Source organism: Chiroxiphia lanceolata, chromosome 21 (assembly GCF_009829145.1).
Source record: "Chiroxiphia lanceolata isolate bChiLan1 chromosome 21, bChiLan1.pri, whole genome shotgun sequence".
NCBI lineage: Eukaryota > Metazoa > Chordata > Aves > Passeriformes > Pipridae > Chiroxiphia > Chiroxiphia lanceolata.
In genome coordinates, this window is record NC_045657.1 from 2,217,299 (window position 1) to 2,236,085 (window position 18,787).

At 56.1% G+C, this 18,787-nt stretch overlaps 2 protein-coding genes across 4 annotated transcripts; one reads left to right on the plus strand and one right to left on the minus strand.

The window, feature by feature from the left end:
* On the plus strand, positions 1–8,201 carry PHF19 (PHD finger protein 19). Its single transcript, XM_032708319.1, has 15 exons — positions 1–27; positions 1,175–1,375; positions 1,668–1,749; positions 1,863–1,958; positions 2,050–2,150; positions 2,232–2,380; positions 2,689–2,784; positions 3,010–3,078; positions 3,546–3,666; positions 4,216–4,283; positions 4,380–4,550; positions 4,628–4,715; positions 4,954–5,039; positions 5,167–5,262; positions 5,555–8,201. The coding sequence occupies exons 2-15, from the start codon at positions 1,184–1,186 to the stop codon at positions 5,904–5,906; spliced, it is 1,767 nt and encodes a 588-aa protein (XP_032564210.1). The 5' UTR covers positions 1–27; positions 1,175–1,183; the 3' UTR covers positions 5,907–8,201.
* Positions 538–17,850, minus strand: CUTA (cutA divalent cation tolerance homolog). Of its 3 annotated transcripts, XM_032708323.1 has the most exons (7): positions 17,710–17,847; positions 15,411–15,559; positions 12,045–12,104; positions 10,763–10,808; positions 10,469–10,518; positions 9,821–9,951; positions 538–554 (listed from the first exon to the last, which is right to left on the minus strand). In XM_032708323.1, the coding sequence occupies exons 1-6, from the start codon at positions 17,788–17,790 to the stop codon at positions 9,849–9,851; spliced, it is 489 nt and encodes a 162-aa protein (XP_032564214.1). In that variant the 5' UTR covers positions 17,791–17,847; the 3' UTR covers positions 538–554; positions 9,821–9,848. The 3 variants fall into 3 exon arrangements, with proteins under 3 accessions (XP_032564214.1, XP_032564215.1, XP_032564216.1); XM_032708324.1 differs by lacking the exons at positions 538–554; positions 9,821–9,951 and adding an exon at positions 6,932–7,232; XM_032708325.1 differs by lacking the exon at positions 538–554 and having other exon boundaries at positions 8,944–9,951; positions 17,710–17,850.
* Positions 17,851–18,787: the final 937 nt, after the last annotated feature.

Here is an 18,787-nt window from a genome sequence, read left to right on the forward strand (position 1 = left end):
CCGGCCGCCCGCTGAGCGCACCCCGCGGTAAGGGCGGCGGCGGGGGGCACCGGGCACCGGGCGGGACGGGCGCACGGACGGACGGACGGACGGGCGGGCGGGGAGGCGGGCGGGCGGACAGACGGCGCCGCGGCCGCCTTTGAATGAGCCAATGGCGGCGGGGCCGCGGCCGCCGCTCGGGGCTGCCCGCGGGGACCCCCCGGCAGGTGCCTCCGGGGCACGGGGGGGACCCTCCCGGGAGCCTCCGGTTCGGTCCCGCTGCCCGCCCGGCACGGGGGCGGCGTGGGCGCTGCCACACGTGTCCGCGGGCAGAGCGGGGGGAGCCTCGCGGGGAGCGGGGGCAGCCCCGGGACGGGAGCGGAGCCGCCGCCGCGCTCGGAGCCGCTCCCGCGCGGGGACCCGGCGCTGCCGCTGCCCGGACGGGTCGCGGCTCGTGGTGCGGCGCCGCTGCCCCGGGAGCGCGGGGCTCTGCCGGGGCTGGGATCCCGCTGCCCATCCCGGGATGATCCCATCAAGGAACGGGAGGGTTCTCATGGACAGCAGGGTCCGCGCGGAGGGGGGGTCGTGTGGAGGTCCGCGGCGCGAGGCCACGCGTGCTGCCACGGGGCCACGTGTGTGGCCGTGACGGGAGCGCGAAGGGGAGAGAAGTCCCTCTCCAGTCGTTTCCGTGGTGTCTGTTGGGGTCGCAGCTCTGCTCCTTCACCTCCCGCTCCCCAAACCTCGTGGTGGTGTCACTGGGCCACCCGGGTGGTGCTGGCGCATCCCTGCTCCTGCAGCACTCCCGGTGGTTTGGGACCCCGCAAAACTGCTTGGAATTTGTGATTTAAAAATCACAGAGAATTTAAAACTTTTGTCCCTCACGTGCCCCTTCCCAAAACTGAGCCGTGTGTCCCGGTGCTGCCCGGCCGGGTGGCTCAGTGCTGTGGGAGCCGGGACTGTTGGGGGTTAATTCCCTCATTCCCTCTTGCTCACCAGTAGCGAAGATTTTGGCTGCTCCCTGGATTTCACGGAACGGTCTCATCGGCACTTGTTTTGGAGGTCCTGAGCCCCTGCTGGTGGGGCTGAAGCTGGGGCTTGGTCCTCTCAGGCAGAACTCTTAGGGATGCTGTGCTCGGCTGATGGGTTCGTTGTGTCACATCACGAGGGCAGGTGACAGCTTGCGTGTCCCCTCCAGGTGCTGCTGATGGAGCCCGCCAAGCTCAGCCCCCTCATCCGGGATGTCTATGCGGCCTCTGGCCGCGTCCAGCAGGCTCCGGGTGCCGGCTCAGCGCGGAGGGGCAGCGGCTGCCGGGAGCTCATGGTCCGGCTGACGGAGGGGCAGTACGTGCTGTGCCGCTGGACCGACGGGCTCTACTACCTGGGCAAGATCAAGAGGGTAACGGGGGCACCCAGAGGGTAATGGGGGCACCCAGAGGGTAATGGGGGCACCCAGAAGGTAATGGAAGCACCTGAAGTGGTGCCAGTGCCATTGCCTGGGTCAGTTTGTGGCTTAGGTGCAACATGCTCTTGTTCAGAGGGGCGTTTTGGGTTGATGTCCTGCCCTGGGGTGTCACTCCCCAAACCTGACTTCCTGCACCCCTGAGAGACAGGATCAGTCACCAGGGAAAACAGGGAAGTGCTGGGAATGGGAACTGAGACACGGTGGTTCTTCCTGCTCTTTCCTGCAGGTGAGTGGCTCCAAGCAGAGCTGCCTTGTCACGTTTGAGGACAACTCCAAGTACTGGGTCCTCTGGAAGGACATCCAGCATGGTGAGTGTTGCCCCATCCTCCCTTCCCACTGCTGTGCTGTGGGACCCTTCCCAGCACCGTGGGGACGTGGCTGTGCCTCGTGCAGCTCTGACTCTGCCCTCCCTGTCCCACAGCCGGTGTCCCCGGGGAGGAGCCCAAGTGCAGCATCTGCCTGGGGAAGACGTCGGGCCCCAGGAACGAAATCCTCATCTGCGGGAAGTGCGGGCTGGGTGAGTGTGGGCACATCACCCCGGGCTCTGCCCTGTCCCACCCTGGGGGGTGTGTCCAGCCCTGTGGCACTGACACCGAGCCCTCCTGCAGGGTATCACCAGCAGTGCCACATCCCGGTGGCGAGCGGCAGCGAGGGCCCGCTGGGCACACCGTGGTTCTGCCGCCGCTGCATCTTCGCCCTGGCCGTGCGGGTGAGCGGGGCTGCCCCGGGCTGGGGGGGCACAGTGGGGCAGGGTGAGTCTGTGCTGACCCCATCCCGCTCGATCCCGCAGAAGGGGGGTGCCCTGAAGAAGGGAGCCATTGCCAGGACACTGCAAGCTGTGAAGATGGTGCTGTCCTACAACCCTGAGCTGCTGGAGTGGGACTCCCCTCACCGGACCAACCAGCAGCAGTGCTACTGCTACTGCGGGGGCCCCGGAGAGTAAGCCCCTGCCTGCCTGCCACGATTGGTTTTGTGGGGAAAAGATGAGGGTGGGGATGTTTTACCCCAGGAGAGAAGCCCCCAGCTTGCAGGGCGCTGCCCTGGGCCAGCAGCTTTGCTGCCTGTGCTGCCTCTGCCATCCAGGTCTCCGCTCACTCCAGAGGCACTGTCTGCACCAACCCCTGGGGCTTCAGGAAATACAAGTTAGGGACAGACTTCCTCTCCCTGGCTGCAGTCTGTGCCTGGGAGGGGGCTGGGGTGGTGGCTGCCACATGCTGCCCTCACTGTCACCTTCCTCCTGTCCCCAGGTGGTACCTGAAGATGCTGCAGTGCTACCGCTGCCGGCAGTGGTTCCACGAAGCCTGTACCCAATGCCTCAGTGACCCCATGATGTTTGGAGACCGGTATGTCCCCTTTGGCTTTAGAGGGGGTACACATCCCCAGCTGTATCTCCCTGATCCACCTGGCACTGACATGGACCAGCCACCCTGTCCTGCAGAGCCCCACTCCTGGCTGTGCTGTCACTGTTGGCACCCAGAGCACTGTCCCACCCTGACCCATCCCCAGGCCCTGCGTGGCTGTGGCAGTGCCTCCCACTCCCAGCACTCTCTCTCCCTGCTGTTTTCCAGGTTCTACGTGTTTTTCTGCTCCGTGTGTAACCAGGGACCTGAGTACATCAAGCGCCTGCCCTTGAGATGGTAAGAAACAGGCCCTGGCTCCTCTGGGATGTGCCAGGGTGGCCATGGGGCAGTGGGCTGGAGGTGAACACCCTGGAGGTGTTCAGGACCAGGCTGGATGGGCCTGAGAGCACCCTGGTCTAGTGGAAGATGTCCCTGCCCATGGCAGGGGGGTGGAACTGGATGATCCTTAAGATCCCTTCCAACCCAAACCATTCTAGGATTCTATATTTGGGGTTCCCCCCAGCTGCAGGCAGTGTACCCCCCCTCCCTGAAGCTCCAGGGATGCTGTCTTGGCTGTGGTATGCCCCAGGATGCACCTCTGGACTTCACTCCTCTGTGAGGTGTGGGAATGGTCCCAGGTTCCAGTGGTGGGGTTTTGGGAAAGCCTGGGAGCTTGAACAGCACTGGTAGAACAGGGAATCACGGTGGGTACTGTCCTGTGGGGAGAGGGTGGGCTGCTGACCCTCTGCCCCCCTTGGCTGCAGGGTGGACGTCGTCCATCTCGCCCTCTACAACCTGGGTGTGCAGAGCAAGAAGAAGTACTTTGACTTTGAGGAGATTTTGGCCTTTGTGAACCACCACTGGGATCCACTGCAGCTCGGGAAGGTACAAACACACAGTGGCAGAGCAGAGTGTCCCAGAGGGCAGTGTCTGTGGTGGAGGGTGGGACCGCTGAGCTGGGCAGAGCCAAGGAACTTTTCCTGGGGCTGAAGTGGGCAGGGGGTGAAGAGTGGGAAGGGACTTGCCTATGTGTTGGCAGTGCCACTGTGCCAGCAGCCCCACGCTACCGAGCTTGGGCACCTCTGCCAAACCCCAGCTCCTTCAGCACTTGGGATGGGTGGTTCCTGCTCCAAATGAGCTTAATCACCTTCCTCTGGGCTGGGATTGCCCTTGTTGGGGTGTCAGAGCTGACACATTTCCCAGTTGGAGCCGAGCCGGGAGGAGCACGAACACCGAGGCGTGATGGGAGCCTGTGCCTGCAGTGGGATGGGTTGGCTCCCTGGAGGTGCCAAACCCTGGCAGCTCTGGGCCTTGGCATCCTTCCCTCCCCAGCCTTGGGCAGGAGCTGAAACCCGGAGTTTGGGTTCCCCCATCTGTTTGGATTTTGTATAACCCCAGAGGGTGCCAAGCCCTCCTGACCCCCCTCTCCCACAGCTCACGGGCACCCCTGTCTCGGAGCGCGGCCCCCACCTCCTCAACGCCCTCAACAGCTACAAGAGCAGGTGAGTCCCGGGCGAGGGGACAGGCTGGGATGCAGGATACAGGATGCTCCTGTGCCCCCCCCCCGCCCCGGCTGAGGGCTGTTCCCTCCCCTCCAGGTTTCTGTGTGGGAAGGAAATCAAAAAGAAGAAATGCATCTTCCGCCTGCGGATCCGCGTCCCGCCGAACCCCCCCACCAAGGTGCTGCCGGAGAAGGGCCCCGGTGAGGGCGAGGGCGGCTCCTGTGAGCTGAAGAAGAGGGGGAAAAGCAGATGTGTCCACAAGGATGGGTGAGTGGCCATGTTTGCCCAGGTACCCCCCACAGCAGTGCCCTGTGCCTGCTGCCCCCTCACGCCCCTCTCTGCAGGCTCCTGCCGCGGCAGCTGCAGCAGCACAAGCGGCGAGCAGCGAAACGCAAGAGGGCCAAGTTCCTGCTGGAGGACGCTATTCCCAGCGTGAGTCCTTCTCTCCCTCCTCTGTGCAACCATCCTGGGATTTGGCAGATGAGTGGGATCCCTGCAGCCCCGTCCTGAGGCTCCCTGCAAGGTTTCCCCACTCCTGCGGGCAGGGAGAGCCCCTGTCCCTCCCCCCGGGAAGTTGGCTTGGCACAGAGGAACGCTTCCTGGGGTGGTGGAGGCACGGGCAGCACCCCTCTGCCAGGCAGTGACCAGTGAGCTTGTTTTTGTGACACAGAGTGACTTCACATCTGCCTGGAGCACCAACCACCACCTGGCCAGCATCTTCGACTTCACTCTGGATGAGATCCAGAGCCTGAAAAGGTCCGTGGGGCTGGGCCGGGGTGTGGGGGGCCAGGAGTGCTGCTTGTGCCAGGCTGGGGCTGACACTGCATCCCATCCTATCCCATCCCATCCTCTCCTATCCCATCCCATCCTATCCCATCCCCAGTGCCAGCTCAGGACAGACATTCCTATCAGACGTGGACTCCACGGATGCCGCCAGCACCTCAGGCTCGGCCACAACAAGCCTCTCCTATGAGTCCAGGTGAGGGCTGTGCCCTTTGCCCCCTCTCAGAGGGGTCCCAGTGGCGTGGCCAGGCGGGCGAGGGGCTGCCCTCTCCCCCCACAGCACCCTTGTGTCGTGGCACAGGGATGTCCCATGTCAGGCAGCCTTTGCTCCCCGTGTCCCAAACCAGGCTGGTGGTCCCAGAGCGGCCCTGCTTTGCTGGGGTGCAGGCTCAGGGCTGTCAGTCCTCACTGGGCTCCCTCAAATTCCCGGCACAGTGTGGGGCACCTTTTGGGTGCCGCCCTCACCCTGCTCTGTCCCTCCCTGGCAGCCAGAGGACCGTGGGCAGCCGCAAGCGCAAACTGGCAGCGCCGGCGTACGGCTCGGCGGGGGCGAAGCGCAGGGGAGGGGACGGGGGCGGGCGCCCGGCCCTGGGCACCCCCGAGGGCAGCGAGGCCCCGGGCGGCCCCGAGCGCCCCGACGACGGCATCGACAGCCACACCTTCGAGAGCATCAGCGAGGACGACTCGTCGCTCTCCCACCTCAAGTCCTCCATCAGCAGCTACTTCGGGGCCGCGGGCCGGCTGGTCTGCGGGGAGAAGTACCAGGTGCTGGCGCGGCGGGTGACGCTGGAGGGGAAGGTGCAGTACCTGGTGGAGTGGGAAGGCACGACCCCCTACTGAGCCCTGCCGGCCCTGAGACCTCTCCCGGAGCCAAGCCAGAGGAGATCAGGGTGATGGGGAAGCCCTGGCCTCAAGGCAGAGGAAGGTGCTGGTGTCCCCCCCTCGGGAGCCTCTGCGGGTGGAGGCCGTGCCCACGCCGGCACCGCCAGTGGTGCTGCCCAGGAATGGAACCTGAAGCCTTGACGCTCTTTTATTTTTTTATTTTTTTATTTTTTTTTTTAATTTTAACAATTTTTAGTTTCTTGGCCAGTTTTTTTCCTGGCTGTGGGTGTAGCCCAGCCACACTGTCGTGGTGGTGGAGCCCTTGGCCGAGCCCAAGGCACCATAACGGTGGTGGTAAGAGCAGTGGGTGGCTCTGGCCCCTCCAGAAGGGTCCCCCTGGCACAGCTGGGGAAGCCACTTTGGGGGACACCCCACAACCTGCTCGCACAGATGGACGTCAAAGCCTGACTTATCCCTGCATCCCAGCCTTACAGAGCAGCCTCGAGGGGGTCCAGGTGCCAAAGCACAAAGCCCCCCCTCACCCCCGTGCTTTCACAGCCCCTCACTGTGCCTACGGGAAACAGGGGGTGACCCTTGGGGTTTTCTGCCTCATCCTAAATCCATCCATTAAAGGAATATGGTTTGTTTTAAATGAGGGGAGTAAACAGCCCACATGTAGCTTTCATGCCCACAGGGCAGGCACAGGTGGCTGCTCTCATCTCACAACCTGGACTGCCTGTGATGCTGCACCAGCTTCATTTCCCTATTCTGACAATCATGATCCTGGAAGAGATTGGCCAAAAGATCCTCCTTTGCCTTAAAGCCACCACGGGCACTTCACAGACTGGAGCCCAAGGCCTTTGTTCTCGCAGGAGCCTTCACCCTGAATGTGCCAAACCAGCAGACAAACCAAAAAGGCTGAAAAGGACAGTGGGGACATGTGGAGGGGGTTGTGCCAGTGCCTCCCTGGAGAGCAGTTGATGTTTGTGAACACGTGGGGTTGATTTGTCTGCAGGAGAGAAGGAACAGTCCCCTTCTCTAACAAAGCAATACTGCCAGGTTGGGCAGGAGCAAAGCAGTTGGCTTTTTAAAAAAGATTCTAATATCAGATATATTTGTTAGATTTTTTTTTTTCTTAAGAGATATATATATATATTTTTAATGTTGTCCTCCTCATCTCTCCCCCATCCCACCATGGCTGTCCCATGGGATGGAGGGTGGGTGATGCTGGGTGGGCTGGGTGGTCTTGCTCCACCAGCAGATCCTGTCCTGCAGCCTCATCACTGTCCATACCTGTGCTTGTGGGATCTGCTGACCAGAGGGTGAGTTGAAAAGGTTGTTTTACTGAAAAAGTACGGAAAAAAATTCCTCAATGTAGTTGGCATGAGAGGCCAGGTGGCCTTTGCAAACCAGAGGCCAAAGTGTGGTCCTTAAAAGTAAACTTCTGCTGCAGCTATTGCTGGAACAACATAGTGGGATACCCGTGCTGTGGTGCAGCAGCTTCTCTGCAGCCTGGGATGTGGTTTGGGCCAGGCAGGAGCTGGTTCAGTGCCTGGAGAAGGAGCCTGAGTGTCTGGCTCTGGGTCAAAGGATTGTCACTCCTTCCTCGGGGCTGCCCAGGGCCATGTGCCCGGTGCTGTGCTTGGGGGAGAAGCTGTTGGCCCCTTGTGCAGGGACAGCTTTGGGAGAGAAGGCTCTGTGCAGCTCCCAGCCATGGGATGGTTTGGGCTGAGGGGTCAGATGTGCCTTGGGGAGCAGAGCTTGGCACCCTCAGGGTCTGCATCCCAGCTCATCCAGAGGGGAGCATCTCCAGAGGGACCCCATCCTTTAGGGATACGTGTTGCCAGGACCCCCATCCCTGGCAGGGAGGGGTCCAGCAGCTGGATCACTCCCAGTCCTGCCTTGGCTTTGTCACCAAAGGATCACTTAAAGTATTTCTCTTCCTCGAGTGCCTCTGGAGCCCTGTGCTTGTGGAGCCCCTGCCAAGGGCTGTGCCAGGGCCGAGCAGGGTCATTGCTGTGGGATGTGCCAATGGACATCACAGTCATGGCAGCACCCACAGGATGTGACTGGTTCCTCTCTGTTCCCTTTCATTCCCTCCTGGCTTCTTGCAGAGAATTGAATGTGGAGCCTTTAAAAGTATTTTTGTTGCAGAGTATATTTTGCATTCGCTGTAATAGAGATTATAACGACTCTGTGCACCTTTTGATTTCTGAGTTCAGGTTGCTGCTTGTAATAACCAACTCTCGTTATACCCAAGTTGTAATTAATGATGTTCTGATGTACAATTAAAAAGTCCTTTTTTTTTTTTTTACATCACTTTTATTTTGTAGTGTGAGGATTACTGGGTTTGGGCTCTTGGGGGGATGCCCAGTGCCCACCATGATGCTGCTGGGTCGTGTTCTGTGCCAGGTGAGGTGTGTCCTCCCCTGGGATGTGCTGCTGGGAAGCACAGGGACAGAAGGGTGGGAAGGGATGAGAGTGGGCAGTGAGGGAACAGCGGGGGACAGGGACACTCCTTGCAGGGATGGGTTTTGTAGAGAGGGGCTGCCCTCATTGGTGAGGTCCCAAATGGCCCCATCCACTTAATCTTAGCCTAAAACTGGCCCATTGCACACGTAGTCCTGACAGGGCTAAACAAAGCTTAGCTTTGGGTGCCGTGCAGGTCTGGGGGAGTGGTGCTGCCTTCATGTGCTCTGTTTCTTTTTGCCAGACAAGGGGCCTTGCTGGTGCCCTGTTCCTTCACATTTGGCACTGCCAAGGTTCCTCCTCTCAGAGCTCAGACCATTTTTCCTCTTGGCTTCTCTTCTGTGAGCCTTCCTCCTGTGAGCTTCCTCTCATGGCTGATGGGGCCACACAAGCCCACAGGCACAGCTGCCAGTGCCTGCAGAATGCCCTGGATTTCTTCTCCAGGGACCTGGAATGAGCCAGGTGGGAGCATCTGTCAGCACTGCTCTGGAGAGAGTCACTGCAAGCCCAGGATGGGCCTTTCCTCCTGCCCAGCTCACTGAGGACACCACACAGCAAACTGTGACCACACCTGAGCCTGCCCAGGTAAGAAACGCTGCTGTTTATTCCCTTCCCAGTCACATAAATCCTCAATATTCTATAAGTTACATCCCATTAAACTACTAATGAGCATCTTTTTACAAGGTTAAGCTTGGCCTGGGCAAAAAGCCACCGTTCAGGCTGGGTAAGGAATGCAGGGCTGGGGTAAGGGATGCAGGGCTGGGGTAAGGGATGCAGGGCTGGGGCAGTGTCCTGGTCCTGTTGGCACTTGGGTTCTCTGGACTGGCCATGGAAGTTGCCCAGCTCATCCCAGCTCTCCCCAGCTCCGTGGCAGGGCAGGGTCACACGTGTGCTGCTTGTGGCTCCTGGTAGTTCCTTGCGGCATCTGCTGGAGTTTGCTACTTCCTTGGATTCTGTGAGACTCCAGCAGCACGTTTCCTGACAGTGGGAGAGGGCGGGAGCCGGCACGTCGCGGGGTGCCCGGCCACATCCTGCTGCCTCGGGGCTGGGGAAGCAGGAGGCAGAGTGGGGCAGGATGCTGGGAACGAGCAGGGGGGCCAGGCAGGGTTCAGGCACTGGCTGTGGGCACACATGGAACTGGAGGGGCTGCCAGGCCATGGCTTCCATAAGGAATTTGCTGCTGGCAGCATGAAAGAGCCCCCAAATGCTGCAGTGTCCTGACAGGAGCATCTCTGTTTCCTCCTCTGCAGCGGTGCAGGGAGCAGCCTTTCCCTCTTCAGCCTGCACCAGCTCTGGGCTGCTCAGTGCTCCCTGGTCAGGCCAAGGAGGGGATGTTTCCAGTGCAAATGAAATTCCCAATCCCAAACTCCTGTGCTACAGCAAACCCGAGAAGGCAGAAGCTGCCTCCTCGCAGGTAGGTCCTGCCTGCCCAGGGAGACCCGTGTGGCTCAACAGGGTCCTGATCTCCCAAAACTGAGGTGACCTTTCCAGTCAGTCCCGTGGGACGTTTTCCTCAATCCATTTGAGGTAGAGAGGGTTTCCTTGGTCAATAGGCAGGCTGATGATCTCGGGGATTTCAAAGGGATGGATGGATCTAAAGTGGAAACAGCCGCAGAGGAGCAGTGTCAGCACAGTCCCGCCCCGCTCCCGGCGCAGGAAGCCGAGCTCTCGGCTCCCAGCCGCTCATCCCAGCCCTGCCCCGCGCTCCCCACGGACTTCAAAGCACCCACAGCTTCTTTTTGCCATGTGGGAATTTCTTTTTGAGTTTGGGGTTTACCACAGGCAGCAGCCCACTCCCGGGGGTCTGGCCCAAAGCTGGCTGTGCTCGCCCCTCGGGGCTTGGGGAGCGCAGGAAATCCTGTGTGAGAAGAAGGGGGATCCCTCCTCATATCCAGCATGGAGGGGCTGGTTGAAGCCCAGCAGTTGGTATTTCTGCCAACCTTTTCTTTTTCGCTGATGCCACCTCTGGGTTTTTCTGGCTCACAGGTACAGTGGGAGCACTTCACCACACCCTGGGTGGGAAGGGGCTCAAGGAACTCCTAAACCCGAGCAGGAGAGGACAGCCTACCTTGGATTGGATCCCCAGTGCTCCCACAGAGCCAGAGCCTCACCTGACGTAGTTGGACAATTCCCCTATTTTGGACGTCCTGGTTTTCACCATCTGTGGAGAGTAAAAACACCAAAACAGAACCCAGGGGAGATTGGAAAGGGACAGAGAGATCCTGCACCTGCAGTTCCACTGCTCCCATCCAGCACTGCCATGCCCACAGACAGGTGTTTGGGATCCCTGGGTACATTCCAAACCACGGACAGGTTGGTGCCACCCTCCCCAAACCTCCCTGCGGCCCTTTCTTGCTGGGGCCATGTGTGATGGGCATTTTGTGAGGTAGGGAACGATCACTTACCAGCAGTATTTCAGTGGATTCTTCCAGTTCCCCTTTCCAGAAATACCTGGATTTAAAATAAAAGCAGCATCAGCAGATACAGCTCTGTCTGCAGCCCTGCCAGGCCCTCCAGGGGTTATTTTCCCTGCTTGGTGCTTTCTTGCATGTGGCCGTTTCTTTACAAAGTGGCTCAAGAAGCATCGCTGGCCCCAAAACTGCTGAGCACGTGACTGAGCACCCTGGATTTATGAACCAGAGACTCCTTGGCTGTGCCAGCCTCCAGAGAGCTGCCCAGGGGGGACACCAGGGCAAATTTACCGGGACTGGGGTGTCCGTGGGGGTCTGTGGGGGTGGCCCTGCCCTGAGCAGTGGCCACAGGACGGCACCTGCAGGGATTGTGCTTGGGAGACTGAGCAGGGCAGCATCCTGCTTTCCTCCCCTCCTTCCCTGCAGGAGAGGAGATGCACTTCTCATGAGTCAGATATGACCTTTGCAAGCACTGCCAGAAGGCCGTGGTGATTTCATCTGCGTGCTGGGCTCCTGCGCCGGGAGGACTCGGAGGCGTCGCGGTGTCTCCCGAGCAGGGCCCGGAGCACAAACCAGCTGGAGCAGCCAGGGCTGTGCAGGAGCAACTCAGCTCGGGCTGTTGGGGCTCATGGGGAGTGAAGGACGAGGGGAAGAAGGTTATTATTGGGTTTGACCTAATTCAGCAGCCTCTCCCTGGGAGAGCCTGAGGGGTGCACTGTGAGGACCCCTGGGGCAGGGAGGCTGAGGTGGGATCTGCTCCCCTCTTCTGGCAGGGCCAGGGTGTTCCTATGGGGAAAAAGCTGGTTTGGGGCTTTGCTCTTTAACCCCTCTAACAAGTGCAATCCCTTTGTGTGGACAGCTGAGGGCACCTGCAGAGCAGGTTGTGTTTCAAGGTCAAAGATACTGGTCTTCCTTCCTTCCTGAAAGTGCTGCTTAAGGTTGTAAAGGCCTTTTCTGGTCCCTCTCTGGGCTTCTTTTTAGAGCCTCTAATAACAGGCACCACGTCCTCAGGACCATAAATCCTAGATTGCTGGATCTCTCTGTAGCCAAGTAACCAATAAACAAATGGTCTCCATGGGCAGTTGGAGCATCTGCACTCCTTAATAAGCCTGGAGCACAGTGAGGCTCCTCTCCCCCATCTGCACCAACAAACAGACCCAGCAGCCTTCTGGAAACTGCCTCCTCTGCCCAGGGCCATGGGGTGTCCACCTCCTCCCTTCCTCCCAGGAGAGCCTGGGTTTGCCTCCTCCACAGGGGAATGTTGAGCCCAACTTACAAGGCCGAGCTCTTGGGCAGGATGTTCACCTGGGCAGCCAGCTTCTTATCCATGATGGCCCTGGGGGAGACAGGAGGGGAGTCAGTGCCAGCCCAGCTGAGTGCCCAACCCCAGATATTCCCTCATGCTGCCCTGAACTGCCACCAGCAGCTGTGACATAAGTAGACATGGAATTTCGGGTTACTTATTATCCTGAGAAAGCTGAGGCAAAGGTGACCTTCAGCTGGAGCTGCTTCAGCTCAGGCCCTCCTGACAGGGCTCTGGGACCCTCCCTGCTGTCCCTCTGTGCCAAGAAGGAAGTTTGGGTGTTTTTCCTGGCCTGGGTGGTGCCAGGACCCTGCCCAGTGCCATCCCCGTGCCCCCCTGGCTGTGGGGACACCAGGACAGGGACTGAGCTGTGGGGCCACAAGAACCGGGGCTGGGATGGACGGGAAGGGGTTTGTCTCCAACTCATGTATTTACACTGTCAAACTGTGCCTCTTCCTCACAGAGCAGCCTCAATGTGGATCTTGTTAAATTAACAACATCAAGGTTTTTCTACCCAAAATGTCCTAGAAATCTGAAGCCCAAACAAATTCCTTCCCTCCGGCTGCCTCCGTTACTTGTGGGCTGGTTTGTTATTGCAGAGCTGCCTGGCTCTGCCAGCAGAAGTGATATTTCAGTGATTACAGAGTACTGAAGCAACCTCAGGGTGGATTTTTAGAAGAAAGGGGTAAATGATGTGTTTTGTGACCACAGCAATGCCTGGCCCTTCTCAGGGAGATGCAGCCCCAGCCCTTGGAGGGAGTTTGTTTGGGGCACTCCATGACCTCACCTTTGGTTTTCTTTAACACTGACCTCCCCAGGAACTACTTCGTACCAAGGGCTTTGGCAATGCAACATTTAACTTCTAGAGGACCCTAAACTGCAGAGGAGACATTAGTTATCAGATATTGGAGGGCTTGATTCAACAACCTGCAAAAATTAACTCTTGGTGAGGTAAAGAACTAAACCCATTCCAAGTAATTACTGCTCCAATTCAAAACTCTCTCCAGAATGTTTTTGGCTCAGGGCAAGTTTTTTTATCCTTACATTCAAGGTGTGGTACAACCTGGAGGAGACTACAAACAAACTCTAAGGAGCTCTTTTCTGGGAGGAAAACAGCCCTTCCCAATGATCCTACAACATCTTGCCACTGCAGAAGTTCACTGGAGAACCAGTGCCTGGACACAGATAACTCCTGGGATGGTGTTTAATCTTTACAGACAAAGGTTATGGACATGGACTGGTGGCTCAGGGGACCATGGCCAGAGAGGAGAGTGTCTGAGGAGGCTCAGGGTTGTTTGCTCTCACCATGTGTGGGCAGTTCAAGGCATTTAATGCTGGTGGAGCATCTTGAGTTAATCTTCAGACCAACAAACTGCAGCAGCACGAGCAGAGACACCCCTGCTGGGACTGTTGTGTCACACATGGCACAAATCATTTCATTTTTGCTGCCTGCAGCTTGCAAGTTGCTTTAGCACAGGAGCCTTTGAATTTGGGTGCTCTGCCCCTGCAAACTGAGATCCTGAACTTGGTTCTAGTGAGCTGAGCAGGAAAAAGTGGCCACCACGGGAAAGGGGAACATTATAAGAAGCTGAATGTGATCTGTGGAAAACGACTGCATAATACATGATAACTTTGGGTTGGGCACTTAATGTGTGTTTCTTTGTCCTTGCCTCACAATAGAATCGGAATTGAGTCAGATTAAATATTAATAAGCAGAAAAGCAAAGAAAATGATACGCACAGATCTAAGGCAGCAGTGGGGGCTGACAGGCTGATTAGGTGAGGGGTAGGTTGTGTGAGGGGCAGTGGCCACAACACCCAACCAAGGGGGTCAACTGCCCCCAGCGGGCACAGGGGAGAGGTGAGAAGGTCTTCAGGTGCTGAATTCTACCTGTAGCTATTCTGCTTTCACAAAGCTTGAACCCTTTTTCCCTAAAACCAGTGGAAAATTCCCTTGCAGACCGAGGCATCAGCGAGTGCTGCACTGAGCAATGCAAGGGAAGAATAAACAGCACAGGAAAAAGGTGTGTGGGAAAATGAGCATAAAGCCCTGTGTCATCCCCTACAACCGTGGCTCATCCATCCAAATTCCAGAACAAAGGAACAATCACTCCACCAGTAAAACCACAACCAAAGTACAATGATGAGGAGTGATTTATTTCCTCTCCCTTCCCTGCAAGATGAGGAACAAAGAGTGGAAAATATTTGCAAAGCTGTTAAGATGAGGCATTTTCAGGCACTGAGGCTCTTTTCACCAGCCATGTACAGTTACTCCCTTTTTTAGATGACACAGAGCAGTGCAGACATAATTCTATTTGAATTTCTTAGTACAGTTGCAGTATTTAAGGTGACACAAAATCCCTTTCAGGAGCCTGTCAGTTCCTGAACGACTGTTTGGGAGCACTTTACTGGAGCAGGAGGGTTTTTGGCAAGCAGCAGGGGAGCAGGGAAAACAGCGCAGGAGGTGTTGCAGGAAACTTCACGGTCCATCATAAACACTTCCCCAGTCAACACAGGTTCAGGACTTTGAACAAACCATCTATTGAGTCAGGCACTGACAGATGTGTGCAAAAAACTCAGCATGCAAAATATCATGCAAAGTATCTCATATATTTAAACAGAATGAAAAAAAAATGGAGGCAAAGCCCTCGTTCCCTGAAGTTTCTGCAGATCCCGGGTGGGACCTCACCAGTGTTTGTTGTGGACCTCCTTTCATTTTTTTTTTTGTATTTGCATGGCATGTGCTTTGTGCCTCTCTACAAATGCCCCTCCTGGCATTTTGTTGTCTGCTGCTCTAGAGAAGAAGAAAAACTGTGGCACGTCAGAGAACAAGGGGCTGGGGCTTAGTCCATCTGAGGACACAGAGTTTCAGGGCCATGGCTTTAAAATGGGCCTTAAAAATGAGAGGCGGTGGCATAAATTGAGAATTACTTGATGTTACCATGGCATTGACTTCAGAAGCAACTGTCAGCTCTCTTTGAGACAGAACAGCTCTTGGTAAGGGGGTTTGTGGCACAGAGAGAGTGTCAGTGAAAAGGAGCAATGCTCTTGTATCAGAGAATCATGGAATGGTTTGGATTGGAAGAGATCTTAAAAGTCATCTCATTCTACCCCTGCCATGGGCAGGGACGCCTTCCACTATCCCAGGTTGCTCCAAGCCCTGTTCAACCTGGCCTTGGACACTTCCAGGAATGAGGCAGCCACAGCTTCTCTGGGCAAACCTGTGCCAGGGCCTCCTTACCCTCGAAATGCAAAATACACAGGGGTGCAGATCCTCTCGAGGGACAAGGGAAAGCTTTATTCCACAAAGAGCAGACAGGCAGGGGAGACATCTCCATACCTTGCAATATCCTTGGCAATCTGCTCGTTGAGGCAGTTGATGAAGGCCATGGAGCTGGTCCCCGGGATGTAGCTGCCGGTGAGGGTGGAGTGGAGCTGCAGGGCCAGACCCCTCAGCAGCGGGTACATCAGCACTGCCAGCGTCAGCACCTCCAGGAGACACCAGAGGGGGTGGGAAGAACACTGGTGAGGGTGGGAGGGGAAACACTGCACTATGGAAAACTCGGTATTTACATCGTCTGTGGCCGGAGGGACATTTCCAGGCTCCTTTCCACACTGTGGTGAGAACATCCTCCTAAAGGGATTAATTCCACTCTATGCAAAAAAGGAACAAGAAGGGAATGGCTCCCACACTGAGCACATCTTTCCTGCTGAGGACACATCCTGCAGCAATCCTTCAGCTGTGAGCCAAGGGTGAGGCACGTCCATCCCTCTGGGAAATGGGGGGCTGGGGCCCTCTGCCTCCCTGGGGATGTGGGAAGGAGAAGAGCAGCGTGTCACATAGTGTATCCATGGAAAACAGATTTGGGCTGGAGCCTTAGGGCGGACCAGAGCCCCAGCCTGTGCACCTGGAGAGCTCTAATCCTGCCCTGCCAGCCCAGGATGATTATTCTCCTCTGCCACGGCTGCTGTGTAGCCCACCCAGGTCATGCTACAGCCTGCAAGGGAGGGCGAGACTTCAAGGCAGCTTTAAAGTTCATTTCATCCTAATTATCTGATACTGACAGTGAAATTCAATCCTTTTGGGTCCAGAAATCCTAATGGCACATCCCAGGGCTGCAGGGCTGCACAGACAGCACCGCTCTCCCCGTGGCCTGGCAGGGCACAGCAACAAGTGGGTTTTGCTGTGCATTAGCTGCGATTCCTGGCAAGCCCCGTGGCTGCTGCTCGTGCTCACATGCCATAAACAGACTCATAAAAGTATATCATTATCTCAGCAGGGATGCTGCTGGAGAGGGAGGGGAATCTGGAGTGCTGAGGAACAGGCAGGGATGGGGCCGTCCGGGGCTGCAGCACTCGCAGGGTCTCACAGCTGCTCTTCCCTTTGTCTTTTGTCTTGTTTTTGACACAAACAGCATCTGGCCCTGGTTCAGCTACAGTGATTAAAACATGCTTATAAGACTAAGAATATATTCCTTTCCCCCCTCATTTCCACCCTCCTTTGTCCTCTGAAAATCCTCCCATTACAGTGTCAATGTCAAATTCTTTTTTTAAAAAAAAAAAAAGATTGAATTAAAAATCTCTCTTGTCACCACAAAGTCAAGAGCTCTTTTCCATTTGGAAAATGACTGATGTGTTCTATTGCTTGTCTCCTCTTTTCCAGTCCATTTGAGGAAATATTCTTTGTTATCACAAGGTTTCTCGTAATAATTTTTAGAGCTCCTTCTGTGCTCTTTTTTCCCATTAAGCCATTTAAAAAACATACAACAAATCCCAGGAGCTACTCAGAGAATTACAAGCCAAACAGGGATATGCTGGTGTACCTATTTTTCCAGATTAAAATGTAATCATGCTCCTGGCTCAGGAAAAATAATCCAACCTGTTCAGCCTGGAGATCATTAATCTTCTTGGAAGATGTATGTGCATAAATCCCCAGGACCATTTATGATTGAATATTAGTACAAATATGAGCACTCTCTTTTTTGGGGGGATGTTTCCCTCCTTTTTATCTCTGAAAAGAAAGATAAAAGACCCCCACCCCCCTTCCCCTTTTTTTTTTTTGTTTTTCCCTAGAATAATTGTATTTGCTAAGGGATGGTGGAAAAGAGGAGTGAAACTTCAGGATTCCTGCCTGATAAACCAAATAAACTCGTGATTGCCAAAATATTGAACAAAACTGAAAACACTCCTATCAGATTTTAAGCATTTCACTGAAAAGAACTGAACAGCAAAATGACAGAGCGACTCAGAGATTTCTGCAATATTTGTTTTGGCTTTGCTGAACTAAAAACAGCTTTAGAATCACCACTTTAGGACTTTCTGCCTAGTTTTGATGAGACTGTGTTAAAAAAAAAGCCAACAAGCAACACCACCCAAACACAACTCGTGGCAACGCTGAGTTTGCCCTGAGTTTCCTGAGAGCAAGTGGGAAAAAAAAAAACAACTCCTTGGAAATTTGCTTTGCTCTCGGCAGAGACGGGGAGGACATTCCTCCTGCGAGATGGATCCGTGCAGAGGTTCCCTTACAAAGGTACAGGAAGGTATTTCCATGGTTGTTTGGTGCGGGTCGATGTCCCCAAAGGGTCACCCGTGTCCCCCCCATCCCCATCCCGGTGCCAGAGCACCCCCCTCCCACTTACCAGCAGCAAAGTGCCCCGGCCTGGCCGGGGCCAGCCCTGGGCAGCGGATGGCAACGGGCAGCGCTGGCTCAGCCACTCCATGTCCGTCCCCTCCGTCCCTCCACCTGCTCTGCCCGAGCTGGGAACGCTGCCTGGGCAGGCTGCCCATGCGAGCACTAACTCCTCCTCCTCCTCCTCTTCCTCCAGCCTGGTACCCGCCTGCCTGCCTGGCGAGGGGCTGGGGCAGGGGCAGGGGACAGCGCAGTGTTCTGTCCCCTCCTGCCACCCCGAGCCTTGGCATCCCCCTCTCTGCACCTGCCTGACCCGCCGGGCTGGGGGGGCAGATTGACCAAAAATGGGGTCCAGCCATAGCAGGGACAACCAAACCCCTGGGTGGTGTATTATCAAACTCTTGCCCCAACGTGTGCTGGGGAAATCTGTCTCCAGTGCTGTCCCTGGTGCTCTGAGACCTGCTGATGCCACTTGTCACTTTTGCTTTGAATTTCCCATCTATAAAACAGTTATTTTCTCAGATTTAATGTTGTCAGGGCTCTGTACTCTTCAGTTCTCCCTGTGCTGTCCCTGGTGCTCTGAGACCTTTGATGCCACTTGTCACTTTTGCTTTGAATTTCCCATCCATAAACCTGTTATTTTCTCAGATTTAATGTTGTCAGAGCTCTGTACTCTTTGGATAGAAACCATCAGGCAGCTGCCAAGTCCTGTTGTGTTGTTTGTGCCTAAAACCTCCAGCAAGGAGGAACCAAGCGCTGCTCTCTGTCTAACACCATAACTTCATTGGGTAGCTGCTGTAACTTGATTGTGTTCCTGCTGTAACTTTGCTGGGTTCCTGTCAGTTCCCATAAGCTGTAAAACATATACCAGCCTGGATTTAGAACCTGCCCCTCTGTGTTCTGGAAGGTGCCAATGACACGTTACCACCTTAGGGTCTCAGGAGGTGTGAAAATACCCCCGGGCTCTGCAGGGCTTTCCTTCATTTAATTGTGCAGGGGTTGAAAACCTGACATTTTCTCAGTTGGTTTGAAACAAATTCCCAGTTTTTTTGCAGTGGCCAAACTGTCCCTAGGGCTGAGGGGCTCCC